The following is a 26643-nucleotide window of genomic DNA, read 5'->3' as shown; positions in this document are numbered from 1 at the left end:
TGCTTGGCTTGATGAGTCTTCTTCTCAAGCATGACATAATGCCAAAGGTCTTGGTCATTGCCTCCACGAGGCCCAACACTAGAAAGGAACTCGGCCACCTTGCCTCCGTGAGGTCCAACACTTGAAAGGAACTCAGTCACTTTGCCTCTGTGAGGCCCAATGCTCGAAAGGAATATATATTGATTGATATCTCCAGCCTTTCCTAAATTCTACTAATAATGTAAGCCTTAATTTTTTTTTTCCCATTAAGTAGATCAGATTTTCATTTATGATGCACATTCCTGCATTCGTTTTCTTATTGACAAATAACCTAATGCTTATCCTTTAACTCATTATTTGAGAAGATGGTTTTGTATGTCAGAATACTTAACTTCAGTCTCCTTTTTTTTAAGAAAGGAGACTTACAATATCAACAAGATATGCTATTAGAGTATATAAGTACATATTATATTGCTTAACTGACTTGTTGGGTTTTTAAAACCAAGAAAACAAAAATGAATTGAAGTATGTTTTATATGTTCTGATGTATCAGAGATAATGAGAAACAATTACACTGGCTTCAAAGCTTTTTCAGGTCTTAGCATAATGAAATTAATCATGCTTGTTAATTCTTTCAAAGTTTAACAAGTGTGACTAATTAATGACAGCTGCTGTACTTCAATCCTTCATTGTAAAAATCTTCTTTCTAATCAGTGAGACTAATTATAATAAATAGAAATCTGATATTGGCTTTGGTATTTGTGCACCTTTGGGCCTAATGTCACTTTTAAAAGATGAAATAGAAATCAATCTTTGAAATATGATGAAGTGAATTCATACAAGTATTAGAGAGCTAAAATAGGCATTTTATATTTTTGTGTTTAGGTCTCACTGGTGCAAATTTTGCAATGCAAACTAATAAAAATTAAAAGCAAATGGAAACAATATTTGAAAAATAATCTTTGAAATGTTATGAGCATCTCTAAGCAATAAAAATTCTATTGCTCTAGAGAAGGTAAATTAACTTATCACAAATGTTCAAATTTTAGACTAACTTGTGTAATCACTTATTTTGGATAGGTAACTGATGACACTCAAACTGTACTTCCCACTGGCCCATCTGAGCAACTGGATGTCTATTTGGAAAAATCTCTTAATCATTTAAACAAACTCATCATTGAAAGAGATGAACTTGCTGAAGTAAGTATATGGATTATGTGCTGTAATGTAATTTGCTGAGTTAAGTAGCAAGTTAGGTATTGGTATCATGACTATTATCCCCAGATACTTGTGTACTGACAATTACCCTTGAACAGCTGTCCTTAGAGGAAAGCTGCTCTTAGATAAATTCCCTTTAACAGTTGTCCCCTTTGACAATTGCCACAATCTACACTACATATACTGCATCTTCAATCTACATTGCGATTGTGTCCTATTACAACTTCACTCTACACTGCAACTTCAAACTAACACAGCTTCAACCTACATATATCAGCAGGTAACTGCCCAGTGGGGCAATTATCCAGTGAGCAAGAACAGTTGTCCATGAAGCATATACTATTCGTATGCAGCCAGATTAATTACTGGAGTAGGTATGCAATAATATAGCTGGAAATATTTTGATAATGGCATAATTTAAATTTAAACACTTTTGTTGGCTTTGTTTCTTTTATAAAGTAAACTGGGTTTTTTCCCTAATAATAAAGACAGTGAGACACCTTTCTCTGAAATTCAATGCATTTATAGTGATAGGTTATACATTCCTGACTAATTAGTCACTAATTCAGCAATGTAACTCTTGCAGACTTTTTCAAAAGTTGATGGTAAGAGAATTCTCACCATCTAGGCAAACCAACGGCTAAACTTCAACTCGTGTCAAAATATATTCCCAGGTCAGTTGCTACAAAACTCAAGTGCAACCTATATTTATGTACTGCTTCCATGTGGTAGATGGTATTTCTGCCATACACACACTCAACACTCTCTCTCTCTTTCACACACACACACACACACATACCCTACAATTCCCCACAAAGGAGCTATGCAATTAATTGGAAATGATTTATTCACCAGCTCACTAAAACCAAAAACCCACAATTACACTTTTTCTTTCTTCTCTCTACTGTTACTGTAACAGTCTCTCTGTCTCTGAGCTAGAATGCAATGTACCACCTCTACCCCACTCATCAGCTTGGTTTTGTTTTACCAATCAAACCTTTATAAAATATTTTCAAATTTTTCTTATCTAGTACTGTAACACTCTTGAATCTCTTCCCTGCTTACATTTCCTTAATCGACTAATGGGGCTTAAAGGTGAACATCAGTTGCAATAACCTTACCAGCCTCAAAGAACTTCCAATCATTATGGGCATAATTTTTCCTTCAACTAAATGGAAAAATAAGTGTTATCTCTTCAAATCTGTCATTATGGAACAGGTTATATGACATAAGTATACAAAAACGATATAAAAGATTGAAATAACGTACTAAATCACATTGACATAGAGGATTGGCATTAGGCCACCTCTCTGTCAGTAGGTATCCCACTTGGTTTTACATTTGACTGATCAAACAGATGGAAGATGTTTTCTGCTGTAAAATACTTAGTCAAATCACATCTTGTGATATCAAGTCTTGCAAAACCATTAAACCAATGTTAAACAATATTTTTTTCTATAAAATTGGATTGCTTTACTCTCATGTCAGAAAAGGATTTTCCTTTGATGCTTAACCTGCCAAACTGCGTGTCAATAGCCTATTTTAACTATCCACAAAGCATAAATTTCGGTATAGATAGAAAATGAAATTTGGTTATGTTATTTGTATATTCGTATAGTATCATTATCTTAGTTCTGGTCAAAGTTGGTATAAAACTAATAAGATTTTACATACAACTCTCTTTATAATTGTTATATATTGAAAAAAGTATACAACAAATCCAGTTCAAAAATTGTCTTAAAACAAATAAATACTTATTTTCTCTTCTTTTATTATGTGACTCAGCTAGTTCTATATAAATATTTTAATTTGCTTAGCAGTCACTACATTAAGCCAATTCCTTCACTTTGCCTTGTTGTACTGTTTCATTTTTAATGAGTTACATCTGATATAATTATATGTTCAGCTGTTTCTTATAAGTCTGTGGTCTGTGCCAGAATATTATGCATACATTGCTCTACATTTACTGATAACATGACAACCCCCTATAGTTTCATCTTTATGAATAGGAGCCTTTTGCATTGTTACATTATTGTTTTTCTTTTTTTCTTTTTTTTTTTACTTCATAATTGAAGCAGATGATAATAGGTCTTAGGTTCTGAAGACAAAAGGAAATGTAAGCTTAAGATTTCTGTAATGTAGGGAAATGAATTTAATAAGGTAGCCATATTAATAGAATTGTTGAAATATGAATATAATCTAAAGTGGTTAACAGGTGTAGATCTTTAGCTACCAACAACATCTGTGACCAGTTGTAATAAAGAAGTGGAATTGAACCAGTGTGTGTGTTAATAATATTGGCTAATGACTCTCCCTAGATACAACACAGTAATAAGAAGACCCTCTTGCTGTAGCAAACATGCTGAAACATGGAATGTACAAGCAAGATATGGTCTCTGATCCATCCAAGATAGCAATGACTCCAGATAAGAATAGACTCAGACTGATGACCCATCAGGTCATGTCGACCTAGAAAAACAGATATAGAATGGTGTGTTAGTAGTTCCTAATTATAAACTGCTTGTTTGTGGAGCAATCTATGACAATAAGCATAAAGAGATTATGTGTCTGGTTATGTATTGAGGTAATTTGAGTTATTTTGGTGGGCATTTCACATCCTGATAACAAAGACTTCAGAGTTAACATTAATTTGCTAGGGTTGAAACTACACTTCAAGATGTATAAATAAACTTTATTAAAGGAAACAAATGGAATATATTTATCATTTCTTTTTGTTGGAAGATTTCCAAAGATTTTAGATAAAATTGCAAATTACTTCTGTTGATTGTAATTGTTGAGTATGTTTTAAATAGTTTCAGGTGAATATGCAAAAATTCTCTGGAATGGGATTTGGATGAATTTAAATATTAAAAAAAAATCACAATAATTTTGTATATTCAGTTCTTCTGCAAAACTACCAAGATCTCATAGTATTTTTAAAGAAGTTTTGACTAGAGTGGTGCACTATTTTCTTTCTTCTCTAGTTGATCACCTAAAATTTTGAGAGGAAGAGACAGGGAAGGTGTGTGACAACTAAGATTTTCCCAAAAGAATTACTAATTCCTTTTTGGAAAATCTTGATATAAAATAATTTAAATGAAGAATCAAAAGTATGTTGCAGACTCAAACAATTGAGGACTTATTGTAGTTTACTGTCTATCTGTTACTTGCTCCTTTTCAACGGCACCATTTTATAAATTTGATTTAAGCACTAGTCCCAAGAACTATTTTGTCAGCATAAAAATAGATAGATCTCTTATTTTAAATGTTTTGTTAAAACAGATACTTACATAGCTGAATGCTCTTTCTGACTATAGTAACTCACCTGAGAAGTTTCAGCACTGATGTTCAAATAGCAATTTACCTTGCCTAAGGACAAAAGTAATACAAAAAACACTTTAAACACATAGCTTTCATGTTTTTTACACACACACGGCTTTCAATTAACTATCTAGGTGTCTGAGACCAGTTGTTATTATGATATTTTCTCAGTCAATTAACCTCGATAAGATAAGAACTTTATTACTCTTTAGTTTAGAAATAATTTTTCATTTGAATTTAGATTCACACTGTGTACATATTTAGAAATAAAGCAACTGATGACAATTGCAGAACAAATCAATCAAAACTTAGTGTTGGTGTAAATATTGTAGAGAATAAAAATTCATTTTTCTAAAAATGAGTTTAACGATTTAACCTACTTCATTTTTTTAGCTTTCTTTAATTTGATTCTGAAACTTATAGAATATGACATTAAGTTCATATGGTACAACTTGAATTATGTTGTAACAAAGCAGTAGATTAATGTTACATTATAGTTTTGATGTAATATGAGATGGCTTCACTGAAAAACAATTCCATATAGTTTTCTTTCTCATTAAAAATGTCTGTTTTAGATGAATTACTACAAGGGTTTTGTTTATCCTTTTGAAAGTTTATATCAATCTGCCAGGATTCTGAGTTACAAAACAATGTATTTGAAGTTGAAAAAGGTGATCAGATTATAAATTTGTTTCTCTCAAAAAATGTACTGACTGACTTTTCTTGGTAAACAAAGAGAAAAATCTTGTACACTTTTACAGTAAAATTATACCTTCCAACAAATATTGACTCAGTGATACATCCCATGCACTCACTACTGTATTTATTTCAAATGTTCTGCTCCATTGCCCAGTTGCATATGATCAACATAATTACCATGCACTTTACAGTTAATCTTCCTAATTGCCTATTGATTGTATTCCCTTAAAAACAAAAAACAAAAATATACTTAATACAAGTGCACTAATATACTGATTACTATTGTTCAAACTTTTGCACCCTTTGTTGTCCTTTTATTGGCTTGAGTAACTAGATTGTTGCTTTACATTATGGAAAGGGAGTGAGAGGGGCTTAAATATTACAGCCAGAGGTTTGGCTTTGTTTGACATTTGTTCATTTAATGACTTCTAGGATACTGTTTAACTAAGTTTCTTCTCCCTTGTTTTTTTCTTTCAATAACTTATTCAAGCACTTAGAAATGGTTTGTCTTGTTTTTTTAATAACTACAAACACTTTTACATGAGCTTGATTTATTTTTGTGCGAAGATTTAATTTCATTCATCAACTGAAATTGTAGAACTTTGGGGTACGTGATAAGTCTCTGATGAACTGTACTTGTGATTCAGGTTTCATTTCTTGTTTGGAATTACTTGCGATAAGTTCCTGATGAACTGATTCAGGTTTCAATTCTTGTTTGGAACTACCTAGGTTATTAATACTTTTGGGAAAGAGACACATCACAACTATTTTATTATAGCCATTTCTCTATAATGGAAGTAATTTTGTTTCATTTGCCAATATATTCATACACTTTTTTTTCTATTTTTGTTCTTTTATAAATCGTTTTAAAAAAGAATGTATCTAAAAGCTGTTTTTTCTCCTTGTTTCATTCAATATCATCTTCACATATGTCTTAGTGTTAATTGATAGAGATTAAGCTTGGTATTAATAAGAGTGGAATTTTCCTTAATATAATGAATCTTTTTGATCACATAGCATGATTCTGTGACCTGTTTTATTGTACATACTCTGTTGCTTCATTGTATTGAATAGTTAAGTGTTAACTCTAAAAGACTGAACAACTGAAATGCTAGCCATCTCTCTCTTAACCATCCACATAGCATGGGACAAAATGCCTCACAGCATATGTTCCATTTCTTTATTTTTGAAGTTCTTGAGTTGTAGACTTAATCTGTTGCCTAGCTTAATACCACTACCTGATCCTTTGGTGTTTTTAGTGGAATTTACCTGTTGCAAGCATTTGGGCCAGATTTCCAGTCTGTAGGTAACTTCCGCTTCCTCCCATTTGTCTCAGAGGTACTTAGAAAGTAAAAAGTCATGAGTGCTGGCCCTCCCTCTCTTACTAAACAGTAAAGGGAAATGTTATATTTCCTACATACTATTCAGTTCCTGTTCATAACCTCTATGTTAGAAAAATAAGATTTATATTGTCAATATTGAGCTTGAAGCATTGTACCACATGAATATAAGGAAGGCAAAGGAACATCTCAGTGATGTTTGTAAAATGAAAGATTGTATATGATGTTTATAGTAGAGTTGAGAAAGATAAACAGCTTTGGTTGCAAGAAGTAAGATGAACCACCATCTACCTCTATTGTAATTACAAAATATCACTTGAAATTACTCTACTCTTTTGTTATTAATTTAGGCTGTTTCGGAACTTAAGCAAGAACAAGAAATTTACCAATCACAGATTGAGGGAAATACTACTTGGACAACTGGAAGTCCGGAGAAACATCATCTAGTTGTTGAATTAGCGGATTGTAAAGCCAAAGTGCGGAGACTTCGACAAGAATTGTAAGTTTGTGCATTTTTATTGCTTATTTGTTTAAAGTTATCTTGTGAGCATATTGAACTAGAAAATGTTTTATGTTTCAAATAAATTAACAAAATCTTTTCGTTGTAAATGGCATGACTTTTTTTATGATAAAACCAAAATACTGTCAGATTTCAGTCTATGTTGTCTATTCAATTATTTATCTAAACAAATTGAAAGCACCAGAATACTGCTCCAACATTGTAAAAGTCACTCTTTCTCAAATGTTCATATATTCAACAAGATCAGTTGCTTTTTAGGTTTAAACTTTGCTGAAGTGTCAATTCCCAGTCACCACTACAAATCTCTAAGACTTATCACAATAGGTTTTTGCCTACTAACTGGATGAAATGTACCTTCACTCAGACAGTTTACTTTTACACAGACCAAATATTGCATGAGTATACAATATGATCACAAACCGAACAAACCAACAAAAATATAATGCCTAATGTACCAGGCCTTTTTGTTAGTGCTTAATGTTTAATCAGTTACCTTTATTTCATAGATCTGCTATAGTAAAGCTGACTCATAGTCCTCCATTGCTGTTCAATTGGATTATTTTTATAAGAACACTAAAAGATATGTGTCTTTGTTAAAGTAATTGTATGTATCATGGATAGGTAAAGTGGTTTAACTTGCCCCTGTAGTTTACCAATGGTGACAGTTATTATATTTTTAAATGACTAAAGTAAACTGTATATTAAAATAGATAATTCTTACATTTGAAATTCAGGGAACATTTGTATGTTAATTCATGCCTTGGGCAGCATTAAGCCTAATTAAGAACTTACATAAACTGAGTAGGAGCTAATGAATTTAGTACGCACTGAATAAATTTAAATCATCACACAGAAGTAATTCTCATTGCTTTTAGAGTAATGTGCAAATAGCTTCCATGACATATTTGGAAATAATCAAAAAACCAGACATGGTCTTGTGGTAAGAAGCTTGCTTTGCAATTAGATGGTTTCAGGTTCAATCCTGCTGTACTGCATCTTCTATAGTCTCAAGTCAACCAATGCCTTATGAGTGAACATGGTAAATAAAAGAAACTGTATTGAATCCATGTGTGTGTGTGTGTGTGTGCATGTGCATGCATGTTTGTGTTTGTTTCTCATTCCTTGACAACTGGTGTAGGTTTGTTTACATCCTTGCAACTTAGCAGTTTAGCAAAAAAGTAATCAATGGACTGAGTGCCAGACAAACCATCCCTTTCGTATTAATAAAATCAGTAGCAGTCATGTACTGAAATTAACTCAATCAAAAAAAAACTCCTACAGTAAAAATTTACAGCCTTTAGTATTTTGAAAAGTTAATACATGTTCAATGCATTCGTGCAGTAATGAAATGCCCTAGTGACTATGATCTTGAGTTTAAATCCACTGCTTTCTATTGTGTATTTGGGTAAAGTTCTACATATCTAAAACCGTTTTTAAGATTAGGACTTGCTAGAATATTATGTAACATAGATCGGTTAAGGTCATGAAACCAGAATATTTCTTTTTAAATGCTCTTCAGTATTTAAGAGATATTATACATTTGTGTTTACTCATACATGGTCATAAATATAATAGTGTAGGTGTCAAAAGGTGGCGAGCTGGCAGAAATGTTAGCACGCCGGGTGAAATGCTTAGTGGTATTTCATTTGTCTTTACATTCTGAGTTCAAATTCCACCAAGGTCAACTTTGCCTTTCATCCTTTTGGGGTTGATAAATTAAATACCAGTTGCGTACTGGGATCAATCTATTCAACTGGCCCCCTTCCCAAATATTTTGGGTCTTGTGTCTAGAGTAGAAAAGAATATTGTAGGTGTCTCTTCTTGTCTCTAGAATTTTTTTCCACTGAAGAGAAATGGCTCTTAACAGGCATGCATGCTAATCATAGATTTAATCTGAAAAAAAGGAAATCTTTAAAGTACTTACTTGTTTGTTGTTTAGCACTGTTTAATGTTTATATTTTGCAAAACAAAATTACCATACTTGTCAGCTGTTGCTTCCCCACTTCCTAATAACTTGCCCTGATTACTTTTATTACCACTTGTGTTGATATCAACATGAGAAAATATGAAAGACTGTGTTTAGCATAAATATGGCAATAATTTACTTTAAAATGGGATGTTGCTTTCAGAAAGGTCAATAACTTCAGCAACTGAAAATTTACTTCTATTTTGTCAGTTGGTTCACATGTGTCTCATGTTTTGCTTTTGTGTCCTAACTATTATTTGCAGCACCACTTAACTGACAATTTATGTTATTTTGTTCTTTATTATTAGTTAGATAGACCAAAGAAACAGTACTACAAGTTTTAAAGAGAACTTTTTCTCTACTATATCTATATAAATATTGGATTGTCTTCTCTCACTCATTATTAATTGAATATCAAAAGTTATGAGCATGAAAATTTGAGCAAGTTATTAAATATTCAGATGTTAGGAAAAAGGAAATAATTTGCTGTATGCTATGTAATATTAAATAGCACCATTTAAGAATGAAACATTACAAATCCATCAAAACTTAAGTGTTATACTTCTGATAATAATTAAATGCATTTTATTAGGGAGCTGAGGAATTATTCATTCATTCACATATACACAATCAGGACTTCTGTTTCTTTTTTAAATTCTTTAATTTCCAGCAATGGTATTACTGTATAAATGAAAAAAACAGTGAGGTTGTCTTCACAGTAGTACCCTGAAACCCAGCATCTTATTAAATGCTAAATGTAATTTAGAACATGTTCCTATCATCAGCATTTAATGTCCTCTTTCCCATGCTTTCATGGCTCAAACATAAGTGTTGAAGCAGATTTTCTATGGCTGGATACCCTTGCTCTCACCAACTCCAACTAATTTCCCTATATAACTGAATATGGTTTCATGAAAGAATGTTAGATACATTCATTTATAACTTATGACACAATGTCAAGAAAAGGGGATGGACACACACACACACACACACACACACACACAGCTTCTTTCAATTTCCATTTATCAAACCCACTCACAAGGGTATGGCTGGCCCAGAGCTATAGTCGAAGACACTTGCCCAAGGTGTCACAGCTAAGCCTGTACCAATGTAAATTTTCTATGGCTGGATGCCCTTGCTCTCACCAACTCCAATTTCCCAACAACATATTTCCCTATATAACTGAATATGGATTCATGAAAGAATGGAAACAGCATCACTTGTATGATAGATACATTCATTTATAAATTAATACGCAATGATTATAGCTTTTCATATATATACTAAAAACAACCACCATGATACGTTTGTTCTAAAAATAATAAAAATTAGTGAAGACGGGTAATTAAGGACACATGATAGTGTTAAGAAATATTAGCTGGTATAGTTAGACTTCAGTGAAACTGGTAGCAGGTTGTTGGTAGTCAGTGCCAAGATCTATAACGATGTAATCATGCTTGATCTATGAGTTGAACTGATACTGAAAGAAAAAAAATGGCTGCAATTTTGGCAAGTCAATGAAAGTAATTAACTAGAAATATTTTTCTTGTACATGTATAGAGGTTTTGTGATAATTCTAACATTAAGAAGATATGAGCATTACAAATTCTTGTTTTCCCATTCCTGATGTGATATCATACATTATTGCATTTATGATTTAGCTGTAACAATTATTATCAGCTGTTGATATAATCTGCCAAGATCTTTCACTGTGGTATCCAGAACACACCCATGCAGTTTTTATTTCATCTCTCTACCTTACCCTCTCTCTAACCATTATAAAACTTTTCAACAAATGAGCAAGATAAGATTTTTAAAAATTAAGAATTAGAAAATTTTAACATATCTTGGTAGAATTATTAACATGTTTGACTCTTAAGTTGAAGGTCACAAATTGAAACACTGCCTCAAGTTGCAGTATTTTAGTTTATTTACCTCACAGCCAACCAAAATAGAGGAATCGCTCACATACACACATATACATCCATTAATGCATTCCTGAAAAATCTTGTAATGCAGAATCCCATAAGTAAATTTTTTATGTTATAAAGTGATAATGCCTTCCTAAGGATGATTTTGGTAAAAAAAGGAGACAATCAATGCAACCACTTTTATGCATGCAAATAAGAATTTCTTAGCATGCACAGTATAATATGTATGCACAAAACATTTGACATGAAATACATTAGGAAATAAATAAGAATCCTAATAGCATAGTAGAATCCTAATAGCATATTTATTAGGATTCTTATTTATCACCACAAAAGATATTGACTATTCAGTGAGGGTGGTGGTGGAACGAGAGTTACTGAGAGAATGAGAGATGCCATCTTCTATCTTATTCATTATCATCACCTACTTGTGGAGCTAAGAACTTGTACAAAATTATGTGATGTTTATGGTACATCATCTCTTTGTAAAGTTCAGTGAAGGAACTGTGCTCTTTGTAAACTCATCTTGTAATTTTTATGCTACATTCACCTTTAGGATTTTTATCAGTAAAAGCTTGCAGACCTTCTTCTACAAGTATCAACCTTTTTAGTAATATTCTTTGCAGTCAAATGAAGTGGAGTTGATGGAATTTTCATATTCTCATCAGCTTTCTCAGTTTACTTTCATTCTAACAGCATCAGCTCCTTGGTAATTAAACTTTTTCTATGCCGGTGACATATATCAAAAGTCCCCTAGAACTATATTCATAGAAAAGTGTAGAACTATATTATCACCCATTTAACCCTTTCGTTACTGTATTTATTTTTAGATGCTCTATGTTTCTTTCAATTACTTTAAATATAACAAAGAATTTAGTAAAATAACTTAGTTATCATTCAGCTAGTGTTAGGAACATAAATTGTGGCTAAGTTTTGGTAGAAGATTTTAATTCAAAACTTATGAAAACAAGACATTTGTACTCAGAGCCAGAGCCAGTTTTAGCCAGGTTAGTAACGAAAGGGTTAAAATTTCATTGCATGAGATTGATACCATGAGATTCCTTGAATTGAGCTCTATCATTTAAGCTTAATTAAAATATAGATAGCTTTTAAAATAAAAAAGTTAATTATACTTAAATCCAATTTTTTGCCTTACTTATATATTTTTTCATGATATTTTACCTCGCAACTTTTTTGACACAAATTTTTGTTGCATGGGATCAAAACTATAAAATTCTTCACACTTTCACCTATCATTGGAGCTAAGATAAATATATTTTGCTTTTAAAATAAAAAAGTTATTTAGATCTAAACTTGATTGGTGGCGTTACTTACTCTCTTATAATGTCACTACAAATTTTGATGTAAACTTTTTTCTACTGGACCAAATCTCAATTTCTTTTATGCCAAAATGTAGCTAGAGACCAGTCCTCTTCAAAAACGTTAATAGTTTTCCATTTGGTTAAGAACTGACTTAGCAACAAGCTCTGAAAGATGCTGCATGTGTGTGAATTGCAGCCTTACTACTGTAGTTGAATGATATTGGTTTTCATGTTGGTGTTGGTAGTGGTAACATTGTTTTGTCAATTACATTCTTGCTATTTAGTTTTAAGTTGATCCTCATTGACATAAGATGAAAGACATTGAATTCAACATTTAAAATAGACTGGAATACTATATTATCTCTGGATTTTTAAAAGAAATTTCAGATGAAGCTGCCTATCTTGCTTACACTAGTGTTGCTGTTGTTGTCATTCAGGAGTTACTGTGTTGGTAATGGTAGTGGTTGTATTGGTTTTAGTGCTGATGATAGATAGGGTGGTGAAGGTTGAGTTATATAGATTGATACACAGGCACACATTTTGATCCAAGAAGATATACACAAATACACGTACAGTGAAAAATTTCATCAACTTGCATGTACACACATATACATACACACAAATATGTATATATGTATGTATCGTGGTTATAGTTTTGCAAATTAACTATTGTGATCTTAGTTAAAACAGTGAAAAGCAGCCTTTTGGCTAAGAAGATAAATCTTGAAATTTGCCTAAGTTTCTGAAGGAGCAAAATTACAGATCATATCCTGAAACTAGTGGTCATACTTTACAATTCCCATTGATACAAAATATGTAACCTGAGGTAGCTGTAACTCGTGGGGTGGGGGTGCCTGTATCACATTTAGTGGTTGATATTACATCCAGGTGCAAGAAATGCTATGCTTAAGCTGATTATTTATAGCTAGGTTACTTTGACCTTTAAAACTTTTTTTTACAGTCATCTCAATTTGTGAATCAAGTAATATTTTTAGGATTTAACCAAAATGTAGAAAAAATATAATTAAAATCTAGAAAAATTATACAATTAAAAGAAAAATATGAATATTATGGAATTGACTGATAAATGAAAGACTTATTATTTAAGGAAAAATATGAGGATGAAAGGATATGGATAGAAGTTGGAATGATTGTGAATATAGCTATTACTAGAATAAAGCCTTTGAAGATGCCAAAGCCTTCTGATTATTACTGTGTAAAGATTGTCTCTGCAATTACGACTTTCTTTGATTAAAAGCTGGAAAAGGACATTGTAAATTATTTAATCTTTTGTTTCTGTTTATCTTAATTTCAAGCCATAGTGATGATAATCATCATCCTTATTCCAATTTTTAGATTTTCTATAACCACAGAAGTTGGATAGTCTGCCATTAACTGCTTCTTTTCAGGATTTTATTTATTTATTTAACCCTTTATTTTTCTTAAAATACTATTGAGAACATTTCATTATGAAAGTTATCTCAGCACTCTCTCTCTCTCTCTCTCTCTCAGATAATACCTAACACAGTTGGAATAATTTCTCTCTAAGCGAAAAGAAATTAACACTGTTCCCCTTTGTTGAATAGCTATTTCAATAGATTTTTTTGTTTTGTTTTTTTTTTCATTATTTGCGGGTGGGAGTTCAACATCTTTATCTATTTCCATTTATGTAGCTTATCAAGATTCCTGCTGAAGTCTAGCTGATTACAGAATTACAAATCGTTACTAAATTGGTCATATGAGTTTGCTGGATGCCAGCCATTTATGGCTGCCTGCTTAACCTTGCTTATCTTAACCATCAACTTAATTGGTCTGATGGAGTTTTAATAAATACACAGATAGTTGCTATCAGAGCTGCCATCACATGAGATAACCTTTCACTTAAATGCTATTATCACAAATATTTTTCACCCACATCTTATATTTTTGTCTATCTTGTTTTCGTTTTTCGTACGTTGTCTCATGCCAAACGATATGTGAATTTTATAAAAAAAATGACTAGACTCAGTCTTGAAGTTTTTTATTATGATCTTATAATGGAGGAATTATTTTGAAATTATCAAATTTATTTAAATTAAGAATTTAGAAGTCAAAGCTTGCTGGAGCTATCAATTGTCAGCTTTTGTAATTAGGTTTTTGGGCAAAGTATCTTATACTCTTCCACTTAACAAACCGAACTTAAACCTTGGTCTCTCTACCATGCTGCATTTGATTTATAAACATTAGAAATAAGTTATTACAGACTCAATTTTAAAAATATCTAGATTGGTAGAATTAATTGATCCATGACAGCATGTAAAAAGGAAAGTGAAAAAATCCTTAAAGAGTGAAAACTAACTAAACAATATCTTTTCTTTTTTTCCAACATTTATTCCATTGTGGAGATAACATAAAAATATTTGACTTAGAAAGTAGTTATATAATCTTTTGTTTCCAAGAAACAACCTATCAAAGTGACTTTCTAAATTTGTATAGACCTACAAAAGAAAAAGTAAACTAACCTGTTAGAATCTATATTTTTATGCTTTTTTTTTAATCTAAACACGAGTGGAATTTTTTTTCTTATATCAATATGGGTATTTGTGTTAGAATTATCATGACATTAAACTTGTGATGGAAATTTTCTCCTGAACTAGATGCAAGTCTAACTTCAACAGCATTTTCAAATTATCTGGTTTCTGTTCTCAACAGTTAGGTGAACTAAAGCATGTGCATTTAAAATACACAACAAAATGCTTCTAAGTTGGTAATTTGTTTGAGCTGGTAGCCAGATATACATATCCATTTTGCTTCCAAATGATAAAGGGGTACTGTACTTTATTAATGAGAGCATAATTAATCAAGTTCTGAGTTTAAGTATAAAAAAGAAAGGGAAGACACATACCAGTTATGAGACCCTGTGATTAAAAGGACTTTATAAATGTAGGTTTGCTTATCCTTTTGTAAGGAAAAAAATTACATGATCATTGAGAGATGTGTATTTAACAGATCATCTGTAATTTTGCCAAATTGTATCAAGCCTTGTTTGTGTATCTTTGCCTGAAAGACTTTTTGAGAGATCAGCAACTCTGGAAAATAAATAAATTCTGAAGACATTTAAAAAAATTAACTAGACACTAGTCTTGTTTAATGGATAATATTTTGGGCTACCACTTTAGAGCTACTGAGTTCATTTCTGCTGCAAAACTTTTTTTTTTTTTTGGAAGGACTATTTCCTGAAATGGGTTTAATTTATAGCCAATTGTAACTTGTATCAACTACAGACTAAAGTATTTTGGTATTTCAGATATTAAGAAAGATTCATCTGTATTTGTTTCTTAATAATATGTGTATATTACTCAGTTACCATGTCATGGTATTTATTTATAAATTGGAAGTTAAAACATTGGTGATTTCATGAAATGATTGGTTGCATGTTTGAACTTGCCACCGGAATTGTTAATCTCCTTGATCATTCTAAGTAGTCTAATCTCAGGCTATTAGTAATTCCAGTAACCTTGACAGTTTTTGTAAACAAAGGTTTCCTATATAAACTCCTTCTTAATCAGATCCACACACACACACACACACACACACACACACACACCAACAGGTGTTATATTATATACTTTTGTGTATAGCATAAATCTTTTTTCATACTAGTTGTAAGACTACATATAAAATAAGTAACACTTCCACTTTGATAGTCATCAACATTTACAGTTGTTCTCACATATTATGCAAATACCTGAATATGTAGAAGCATTCAACACATGTCAATATAAAACATTTTACAAACACAACAATGGCAATGATTTCTTACACAAGGCCATATTATCAGGCCTTTCTTTAATTGCCACAAAGGTGGGAAAAAGCCTTAGTATAATTACAATGTAATTCAAAATAATGCCTTACAAAATTGATAAATAAACAGTCTCTCTCTTAGCACTCCGTCGCTTACGACGTCGAGGGTTCCAGTTGATCCGATCAACAGAACAGCCTGCTCGTGAAATTAACGTGCAACTGGCTGAGCACTCCACAGACACGTGTACCCTTAACATAGTTCTCAGGGATATTCAGTGTGACACAGTGTGACAAGGCTGACCCTTTGAATTACAGGCACAACAGTAAGAGTAAGTTGTGGTGAAAGAGTACAGCAGGGTTCACCACCATCCCCTGCTGGAGCCTCATGGAGCTGTAGGTGTTTTTGCTCAATAAACACTAACAACGCCCGGTCTGGGAATCGAAACCACGATCCTATGACCACGAGTCCGCTACCCTAACCACTGGGCCATTGCGCCTCCACTAAATAAACAGTAATGAGCTGGCAAATAATTGTGTATGTGTGTGTGTAGGGAAAAGGTTTACTTCCACACAAGTAGGAATATATGAAAATTGGTTAAAATGCACCTGGGTCTTAAGAGGATTTTTAGGTTTTTTATAATTTTTAAAAATTTATTAAAGTATCATTTAAAAAAAAGAAAATGCATAAGAAAAAGTTTCATAGCAATAAAACCTGCTGAAAGAAGCCAAATGTTCAATAGGTTTCATGGCAAAATTCCAAGATGAAAATCCATGCCTTCAATAAGTTTCATAGCAATAAGAAATGACGAAAGTTCAAATGTTCAATATATTTCATAGCAATAATATGTGATAGAAATTTGAAAGTTCAAATCCGTTTCATGACAATAAATTGTGTTAGCAAGTAAACATGTTAAAGATTTTAAAGTGTAAGAAAATTTTTATCGTTACTATCTCTGTTGTATTGTGCAAGGCAGAATTGTTTGTTGTTTGTTTTACTTATTCAACTGTGGAACCAGAATTATTTTTTGAGCAAATATTGCCTTATATATGTAGGCTTTTCAAGACCTAGATTTAAGTCCTGATTGGCTGCTTACTTAAAAATCTCACTTGTTTTTGTCCACCTATGGCCTAACATTTTGGAAATTATTTGTTAATCACAATTCTACTTGTTTGTTATTGTCTGGCAGTTGTCCAGTATCTTGGTTGGTTAACTACTTGAGGATATCATTTGTTTTATCATCTGTTTTGGTTACTTGTCATTTAACTATATATAGTCCAGCACTCCAATTGGTTGACTCCTTTAAGACATCATTTATTTTTCTGATGTCCTGTCAGCTGAATGTCTTTTTCTGTTTTCTTTTCTTTGTTACTCATCAAGTCCAGTTTTAACAAAAATAGAATCCCATTGGTCATTTCCAGGTACAAATCTGACCACAAAACCAATATTCTTACATCCCTATTTGTGTAGAAGCAAACCCCTTTTTCTATATATATATATATATATATATATATATATATATATATATATATGTATAAAGTTAATAAAAGAAAATGAAGAAGAAAATGTATAATTGATACTTGGTTCATGTTATTTGTATCACAATGCAAAAGTAATGCAAAATGATACATTTAAGAATAAGGACAAAAGAATCCGGATCAACAAAACAACCAAAAAATAACCGAAAAATCCTACACATGTTTCAACCTAACAGTATGTTTGAATCCTCAACATTCAAACGATTATAGATGTGAAAAACCATATATAGTCAGTGTCTTCAAGGAAAATATACTTACTTTTCCTTGAAGATACCCAACAATGTATGGTTTTTCACATCTATAATCGTTTGTATGTTGATGATTCAAACATACTATCAGATTGCAACATGTAGGATATTTTGCAGTTAATTTTTGGTTGTTTTGTTGATCCAGTTTCTTTTATCCTTTTTCTTATATGTATTAATTTTACTTTTCATTACTTTTCCATTGTAATTCAAATAAAATGAACCAAGTATCTATTATATTTTTTCTTCTCCATTTTCTTTTATTAGCTTTGTAATCTATTAGACTAGTTCATCATCATCATCGTTTAATGTCCATTTTCCATGCAGGCATGGGTTGGATGATTTGACTGAGGTCTGGAAAGCCAGCAACTGCACCAGATTCCAATCTGACCTGGCAATGTTTTACAGCTGGATGCCCTTCCTAACACTAACCACTCAAAGAGTGTAGCAGGTGCCTTTTACATGCCACCAGCACAAGGATTTAATAGATAGATCATCAAGAGTCAATTGTGTGTATACAGTATCACTTGAAGAGATAATTCTTTGTATCAAACGCAAAAACCAACAGGAATTTCAGCATCACATTTGGAGTGGAGATGGTTGATTACTAATAAGTATAAATAACAACCAAGAGATACATTCACATTGCCAACAGACAATAACTTATAAACAGTTTAGATTTATGTCATTTAATAATGAAACAAATAAAATTGAGTCTTTCAAATAAAAGATTTTTTTAAATTGTATAATTTTTACTTTACCCTTATGTAGAAAATATATATTTTAGATATATCTTCATGATTTCTATTCTGCTCTAGATTATTCAATCATCTTATTTTATTTTTCTTAAACATTTTTTATTTTTTTATTTTTTTTGTCATTAGAGAAGAGAAGACCGAGCTTTTATCTGATGTCATGGATGAACTTGATGATAACAAGTCCCAGCTTCAAAAAACGAAGACTGAAGTAAGTTGTCTCATTGTGTGACTAAAACAAGCCTTCCTTTTTTTTCAAAGAAAAAAGCATGAAATCCCCAAAATCAAGGGGTGAAGCTGTTCTAACCATGAATGGAAACTAATCTACAAAATTTCATTCAAAGAGAATGTATTGCCATATCATGCATTAATCAAAAGAATGGTCTCTTAAAGTAGAAAGTCTCAAATTTATAAAAGAAATGGAACAATGTAATGCAGTTTTTACCCCACCAATGTGTTACATAAATTAGGAAATTGAAACCAGAGTCCAAAATTTGATTTCTGTAGAAATTGACATACTGCAATATCCACTGCAACAATGACAATCAAAAAATATTTTTTAATACCTTCTTAATAGGCTGTGTGGTAAGTAGCTTGCTTACCAACCACATGGTTCCGGGTTCAGTCCTAGTGCGTGGCACCTTGGGCAAGTGTCTTCTACTATAGACTTGGTCCGACCAAAGCCTTGTGAGTGGATTTGGTAGACGGAAACTGAAAGAAGCCCGTCGTATATATGTATGTGTGTATATATATATATATATATATATATATATATATATATATATATATATATGTGTGTGTGTGTGTGTGTTTGTGTGTCTTTGTTTGTCCCCCTCCACCATCGCTTGCCCCACTATCACTTGACAACCGATGCTGGTGTGTTTACGTCCCCGTAAGTTAGCGGTTCGGCAAAAAGAGACCGATAGAATAAGTACTAGGCTTACAAAGAATAAGCCCTGGGGTCGATTTTCTCGACTAAAGGCAGTGCTCCAGCATGGCCACAGTCAAATGACTGAAACAAGTAAAAGAGTAACTGTACAACATTATTTGTCCAGTGCAATGAAATTATTCTTATTTCTTCATAAAGAATGAAAGAAGCTTTGATTATTTTGTTGTTACATAATAATTATTAGCCAAGTGAGATTAAACATTGATTAGATTTGATACACTGAAGCTTCAATGAGATGATAAATTTCAGAAAATAAAAGGCAACAGTGCAAAACTATGGGAAAAATTTTAACTTTCATGTAAGAATTTCATACAACACTCATATATTTTCAGATGAAAATTAGCTTGACTGAATATTATAAAAAATCTGTTTCAGAATAATTTAGCATGTAAAATTCTCTAGAGAGATTAAAAGGCTGTTGTATTTCATCTGTACATTTTTTTTTTTTTTTTTTTTTTTATGTGAGGATATTTCTTAAGTTCTCAATATTCTTTAAAATCTTTAAGCTTGGTGACAGCTAAAGTGAAATCTAATCTAGAATAGAGAAATATGACATGTCACTCAGGATTAAATAAAACAAATATATGTTTATTTTGCATTAAAGTTTAAAGGCAGATAAAAATAGTAAAAGAAAGAGAATTGAAAATAAGTCGCAGCAGGGAAAAGTAGGTATCTGGGTCAAAAAGTGTATACTCTGAAAAAATACGACCTTTTTTTTTTTTTTATTAGTGCTTGAGCAAAGGATCAAATGTTCTAATTAGTCTGAAACTTGCAACTTAATTTATGTACAATTCCTTTAAAATATTCTCATAGTAATGGGCATCATAAGAAGCTGACTAAACTTGGCTTGATATAACTATTATGGAAACACAATCAATTTACATTTCATGAGCTTAAAACTTTTGGAAATTATATGTCCATTTTATTTATTTTTCTAAAAACTGAAATATGTTTTTACTGTTTTTGTTTTTCTAGTTATTAATGTTCATCATATTTTCTTCAATATAAATCAGTTGCTGTCCAAATTCATTTGCTAAAATTTTTATTATTGTATGGCCAGGATATTAACAAATTTTGTTAGTCAGAGGAACTGATTTTGTGTAAACTATAGATAATATAAGTACTGTGAAGTAATAAGTTTATCTCTTTAATGTCATCAATTATAGTGAATCTCTTTGTAAGTTTAAGACAGCTGTTAGTATGCTAAGTATTTTGGGGTACCTAGGTAATCAATGTGAAGGTGCATGGCTCAGTGGTTAGAACGTCAAGCTTATAATCGTGAGGTGAGTTCGAATCCCAGACCGGGCTGCATGTTGTGTTCTTGAGCAAGACACTTTATTTCATGTTGCTCCAGTTCACTCATCTGTAGAAATGAGTTGCGACATCACTGGTGCCAAGCTGTATCTGTCTTTGCCTTTCCCTTGGATAACATTGGTGGCATGGAGAGGGGAGGCCAGTATGCATGGGTGACTGCTGCTCTTCCATAAACAACCTTGCCCGGACTTGTGCCTGCAAGGGTAACTTTCTAGGTGCAATCCCATGGTCAGTCAATGACCGAAGGGGGTCTCAGCAGGTAATCAATCTACATGCAGACTGCATTACAAAGTAACAAAGTATCAAGTTTGTCTTTCTAGTATTTTCTAATATTTTCACTTAGTATATTATAAAAATTGTGTTTGTACAAGTAAGAGTGATATTAACCATCAGCATCTAACATTCTGCAGAACTTAAACTGGAATATTATTCATGCTTTTGGGATCTACAAATGCATACATTGTAGACTACATCCAAGAAAAAATTAACTGCCTGATAAGCAAATTATTACTCATCAGCAGTTTACAACTACTGACTCATTATCAATATGTACTCCTTCTCAGTCTCTACTATTGATACTACAGTGGGTTTCACTCCTCAGTTTCCAAACTGTTTCTTCCATAGATGTGAATGTACTTAAATTTTTAATTCCTTTGTTTCAGATTCCTCTTTCATTCCAAATTCTATATTAAAGCCTTTACTAAGTCGTTCTTTCCTATAAATTTACCTTCTGATGATCTCTTTTTGTCTAAACTACTTCCAACCACTTAAGTGCCACAGTTTAAAGTGAACATCAATTTCACTGGCCTCATACAGCTTTGTCTATTTTCTCAGTGTAAGCAGCTCCAACCATGATCAGAGATCAGAAGATAGATATTTTACCAATATCATGTTTCTTGGCATTTCAGCTATGATAGAAAGAAATGCCAAGTTAAATGTGGAAGACAGAATTGATAGTGCTCCAGATAGTTTTCTCAAAATGTTGATAGGTTAGAAAAATGAAAGGATCAATATGTGGTTATAGTCTTCCTTTGCTATTTATGATACCAAAACTTGGAAGTAAACATACAAATACTATACAGATTGTGTGCTACTCAAATTTGATATTCCCTGGAGATCTGAAACTTTTTATTGTCTCAAATATCAATTCTTGAGTCAAATATTTTATTAAGCAATCTGTGCATAAATATGTTTTCTGGGTATCCCAAAATAGTTGACATAATAACAGCCATTTTTAAATCACAAAGAGACTGGTAAATCTAGAAAGAACATCTATTTCTATGATGAAGTTATAAATAGCTATCATAGATAAACAGAATTGCAACGTAAAATAAGAGTAACTGATGAGTTTAGACATGCAATGTAAACAACTGTTTCTATCTATTTAAATGATTATTTGCTAAAATTATATGATTATTTAAAATCTTTCATGAAATTCCCTATTTGAAAACAAGCAGATAACCATCTAGTTCAACCAATATAATTACTATTTTCACAATTCACATTTGGTCCAAAGACTAACAGTGACAGAAAAATCAATAATGAGAGCTAAATATCCTGAGTCTTCTAAACAACAATTACTGCTTTACTCAGTCAGCTGTATTCTTTTTCCTGCTAACAAAATAGAACATTCAAGAATTAGTCTACTGACAATAAGTGTTGCTTGTATTTATTGATTTATTGAAGCTTAGTAGGTATCTTGAGTTTATACTGGATAACTTCTTGAGTTTTTCTTCATTTTTCAACTGGATAACTTATATCTGTATTTCAGACTATAGGGAATCTATTTTCATGTTGATATCAAAGATATCTAAACCTGACAAAAGATGGAGAATTTGAGACTTTAATTTATTTAAGAAATCTCTCCTCCCTTCAGCTCACTTTTGCTTTTCTCTCTCTTACACATACACACACACTATCACATGCATATACATACATACACATGAATACATAAAATGGAGCTAAAATAGCTACTTGTTACCCAGAAACTACCTTAGGATAACTATTCATATTTTGTTACCCTGTTTCTCCATCTCCTCTTCCCTTGCAACATATGTAGTCATTAATGTTATTTGAACATCATCATGCTTTTAGATTGAAAAATGCAACCAAATGATAGTTACTTATATCATAATGACAGTCTCATTAGCTCAAATGTGTATGCCTCCAAAATGTATACTCTTTCTGATATCCACTGTTTTTCTTGTCTGTCTGTCAGTCATATATGTATACACATAAATGCACACAACAGGTTTCCTTGAATTTGTCTGTGTACCAAATCCTTCCACAAGACTTTGGTTGCTCCAGGGTTATAATGAGACACTTGTCCAATGTACACAATAGGACTGACCATGAAACTCTGCAGCTGGGAAGCAAACTTCTCACGCAAACACTCATATCCTTTTTATTAAAATATTTCAATTTAAAATTCATTTTATTGGCTATCACTGATAAATTATTTAAAAGATAGCAAGAAGCAAAATTACAAAATTTTATGTATATTGTGTCTGGTTGAGTGTTTCACATTTCAACAACTGACTCTGTCAATTGCTTCTCTCAAGGTCAATAAAAAAAAATATCAATGATATCCAGAGGTGGATACAGTAACAATTTAAAAATTTAACTTTCATTTGAGTTGAATATATATTTACACACACACACACACACACACACACATATATATATAAATAAATGGAGTTAAACGCAGGTGTTATTCAAAAGTAAAAGAATTTGAATAACACCTGCGTTTAACTCCATTTATTTATCTATATATATTATACAAAATATTTCACATAAACCCAGAGTTTCTACCGTAAAAAACAAGGTGTTACACCCTTTTTACTTATGTGATTTTTTGCTACCCTAGTAACAGTTTATTTATTTTTTCTGTGTTAATTGTAAACAAGGGAAAAATACAAACATCTATTTTTATATATAAATATATATATATATATATATATATATATATATATATATATATATACACATCTACATATATACATGTGTATATATATATATATATATACACATCTACATATATATATATATATATATATATATATATATATATATATATATATACACATCTACATATATACATGTGTATATATATATACCTATATACTAATATATACTTTTGTTATTTACACCACCTGTCCTCGTCTGTTGTTATTATTTGTATATTCTCCCATATATATACCTACTCTCACACACACACACGCACACGCACACGCACACATATATACATATATATATATATATATACCTCTAATTTGTAATATTAAATTTATTTTAACTGCTTTCTTTTCAGTATAATGAAATTTATCAAGAAGCTAAAACAGCCAGAGCTTACAGAGATGAGATTGATATGCTCAGGGAAAAAGTAAGTGAATGAAAATGATTCAGTTCTGAATAATAAATTACTACTTTAAAAAAAAAATCTAATACAGAATGTTATCCTTTTTTTATAGCTATACTGTTTAGATTTATTATCATCATCATTTAACATCCTTTCATGCTGGCATAGGCTAGTTATAAGTTAATATTACTGGTAATTACTAGTTTTTTTCTTTTCTTTTACTAAGAGAAAAATAACAAGCAAGCTGGAGTTTTCAAGTATTTATAAAGACATTACTTATGTAAATGATAAAATAAGAAATTGGGACTAGATTACAACTCCTAGTTGCTGAAAACTTTGTAATATTGCTGAACACTCACTGCTTTGAATACACTATGCATGAGATAGCTAAAAATATGCATTTTTACAAACGATAAAGTTGAACTAAGCTTGAACTAGCAACTTTCAGTTTTATATTTTACTGAACATGAGTTTAATATTTACTATAGATATTGAAATGTTTTCTAAAGCCTTAGTCTACCTGGCTGACAGTTTCCACTGTTTAACAGTTAAACGGTTAGTAGTTAGAACTTCTACTGTAAGAATACTATGACAGTTTACTGAATCAGTAATCTGAGAGACTTGGACTCCTGATTAAAAAACTGATGTTTCATCAAATCATGGACACCATGTTCATGGAAGAAACACATTGTTTCTACTGTTTCAACTAGAATTCTTTAAAAATGAATATCAAATACTATAACTGAGTTTAACATAATAACTGTACGTGTTCATCTGTTTAACCTCTTTCATCATGAGTTTACTTTTACCTGCAAACATACCTTAAACAAAGCACATAAACCAACTAAAGTCTAAATGATAACAGGTACAACTTGTAGTTTAAAATTGTATTGTTAGCAATAGAAAGGAGAGCTGACAATAAGCAAAGGTCCACAAATTTGAAAAATTCGTAACTTAACTTTGCAGGAAAATATGGTTATAAAACAGTAAAAGAAAATAAAATATATCATTTGTCTTTGACATGTTTGAAGAATGCTAAGATGTTGAGTTTAAACCCAATGCCTGACCTAACATTGTGTTCTGGACTAGATGTTACCTTCAGTTGTTTACTTTGATGAAAACTAGATTCAAAATAATCATGTACTAATGCTTGAAACAAGAATATTGTGCTGCAGTGTTCAAATTACCATATTTTAGAGGAGAACAGATGTAAATGGATTTAAATAAAGGAATTAATAATATAGAACAAATTTTTCCTGAAGGCATTTTATGTGGCTGCATTGCTACATCCCATTGTATAAAGTAATGTACCTTTTCTGTAACAACTTGACTGTGAAATTAATTTTTTAAAAATGCCTCTCTATGTCTTACAGCTTTTCATAACATTATTCAATAACTGAATATATGTGTTGAATACTAAATTTCTAAGTCCCAAATTTTAGCTATTGATCTATTTTATTATGTGTATGGGGATTCTTTTATAAAAATGGTCTTTGTATAATTGTTAGTGTGCTTAACAAGTCAAGCAGGGACCTTATAGAATCAATAAGTGTTAAAGAAGCAGCTAGGTGAATTAGAATCTAACATTTGCATAAATTGTCATGTCTGATGTATTTATAGATTTATATTCTTTACTCTCTCTCTCTCTCTCTCTCTCTCTCTCTCTCTCTCTCTCTCTCTCTCTCTCTCTCTCTCTCTCTCCTCTCTCCTTATTTCTCTAAGTGTGTGTGTGTGCATGCGTGCGTGCAGAAACTGAAGATTGTTTTGATCATGAGGCCAGTGAGGCAATGGGCTGGTATCCAACTGACTTGACCAGCAGTGATTCCTTGAGTGTGTTTGTGTGTATGATAGTATGTTTGTTGGAACAGCCAATGTAAATTAAGAACTAAATACCAAGTTAGGACATTGAGTATAAGATATTTATACAACTGAAATATGTTAAATACTGACTTAAGTTTCTTGTGACTGATTGCAGTGATAAAAGAAATGAATCAATAGTCATTGTGTATGTGTGTACGGATGCAGTATGGTCGACTGGTTATGAAGTTCATTTCACAATCCTGTGATCTCAGGTTCAATCTCATTATATGGTATATTGTATAAGATAACATAGCTTTATGAATGAAATTGGGAAGACAGAAATTGCATAGAAATCTATCAAATGGATTGTATTAATGTTTTAAAAGTTGAGTCTTATCACACTGTATCATACTGAATCCATCTAAGAATTATGCTCGGTCACTTAACAATCAATCAGCAGAAAGTTCAGATAATCAAACAAATGAATACTCATTGTGAAAACTAATTTAGAGCCATTTTACATATTTGAGTAGGAGTGAGGGATTTTGGCATGACGTCGGTGAGGTAGTAATACAAATAAGTACAAAAAAAAAAAGAAAAAAGTATG

At 31.6% G+C, this 26643-nt stretch overlaps 1 protein-coding gene across 26 annotated transcripts in view; it reads left to right on the top strand.

Moving 5' to 3' along the window:
• Window positions 1–26643, top strand: part of LOC106881190 (uncharacterized) — a 185571-nt gene that overhangs the window by 82361 nt on the left and 76567 nt on the right. For all 26 annotated transcript variants that reach the window (XM_089359916.1, XM_089359904.1, XM_089359918.1 and 23 more), the window contains 4 exons: window positions 1060–1179; window positions 6908–7056; window positions 18745–18826; window positions 24189–24260. In XM_089359916.1, coding sequence (XP_089216042.1) covers window positions 1060–1179; window positions 6908–7056; window positions 18745–18826; window positions 24189–24260 — 423 coding nt within the window. The remainder of the gene's footprint in view (window positions 1–1059; window positions 1180–6907; window positions 7057–18744; window positions 18827–24188; window positions 24261–26643) is intronic.

The sequence above is a fragment of the Octopus bimaculoides genome, chromosome 11, assembly GCF_046866305.1.
Source record: "Octopus bimaculoides isolate indiv1 chromosome 11, ASM4686630v1, whole genome shotgun sequence".
In the NCBI taxonomy this organism is placed as follows: domain Eukaryota; kingdom Metazoa; phylum Mollusca; class Cephalopoda; order Octopoda; family Octopodidae; genus Octopus; species Octopus bimaculoides.
The sequence above is the reverse complement of the archived record's forward strand: the minus strand, read 5'-3'. Positions and strand labels throughout refer to the sequence as shown.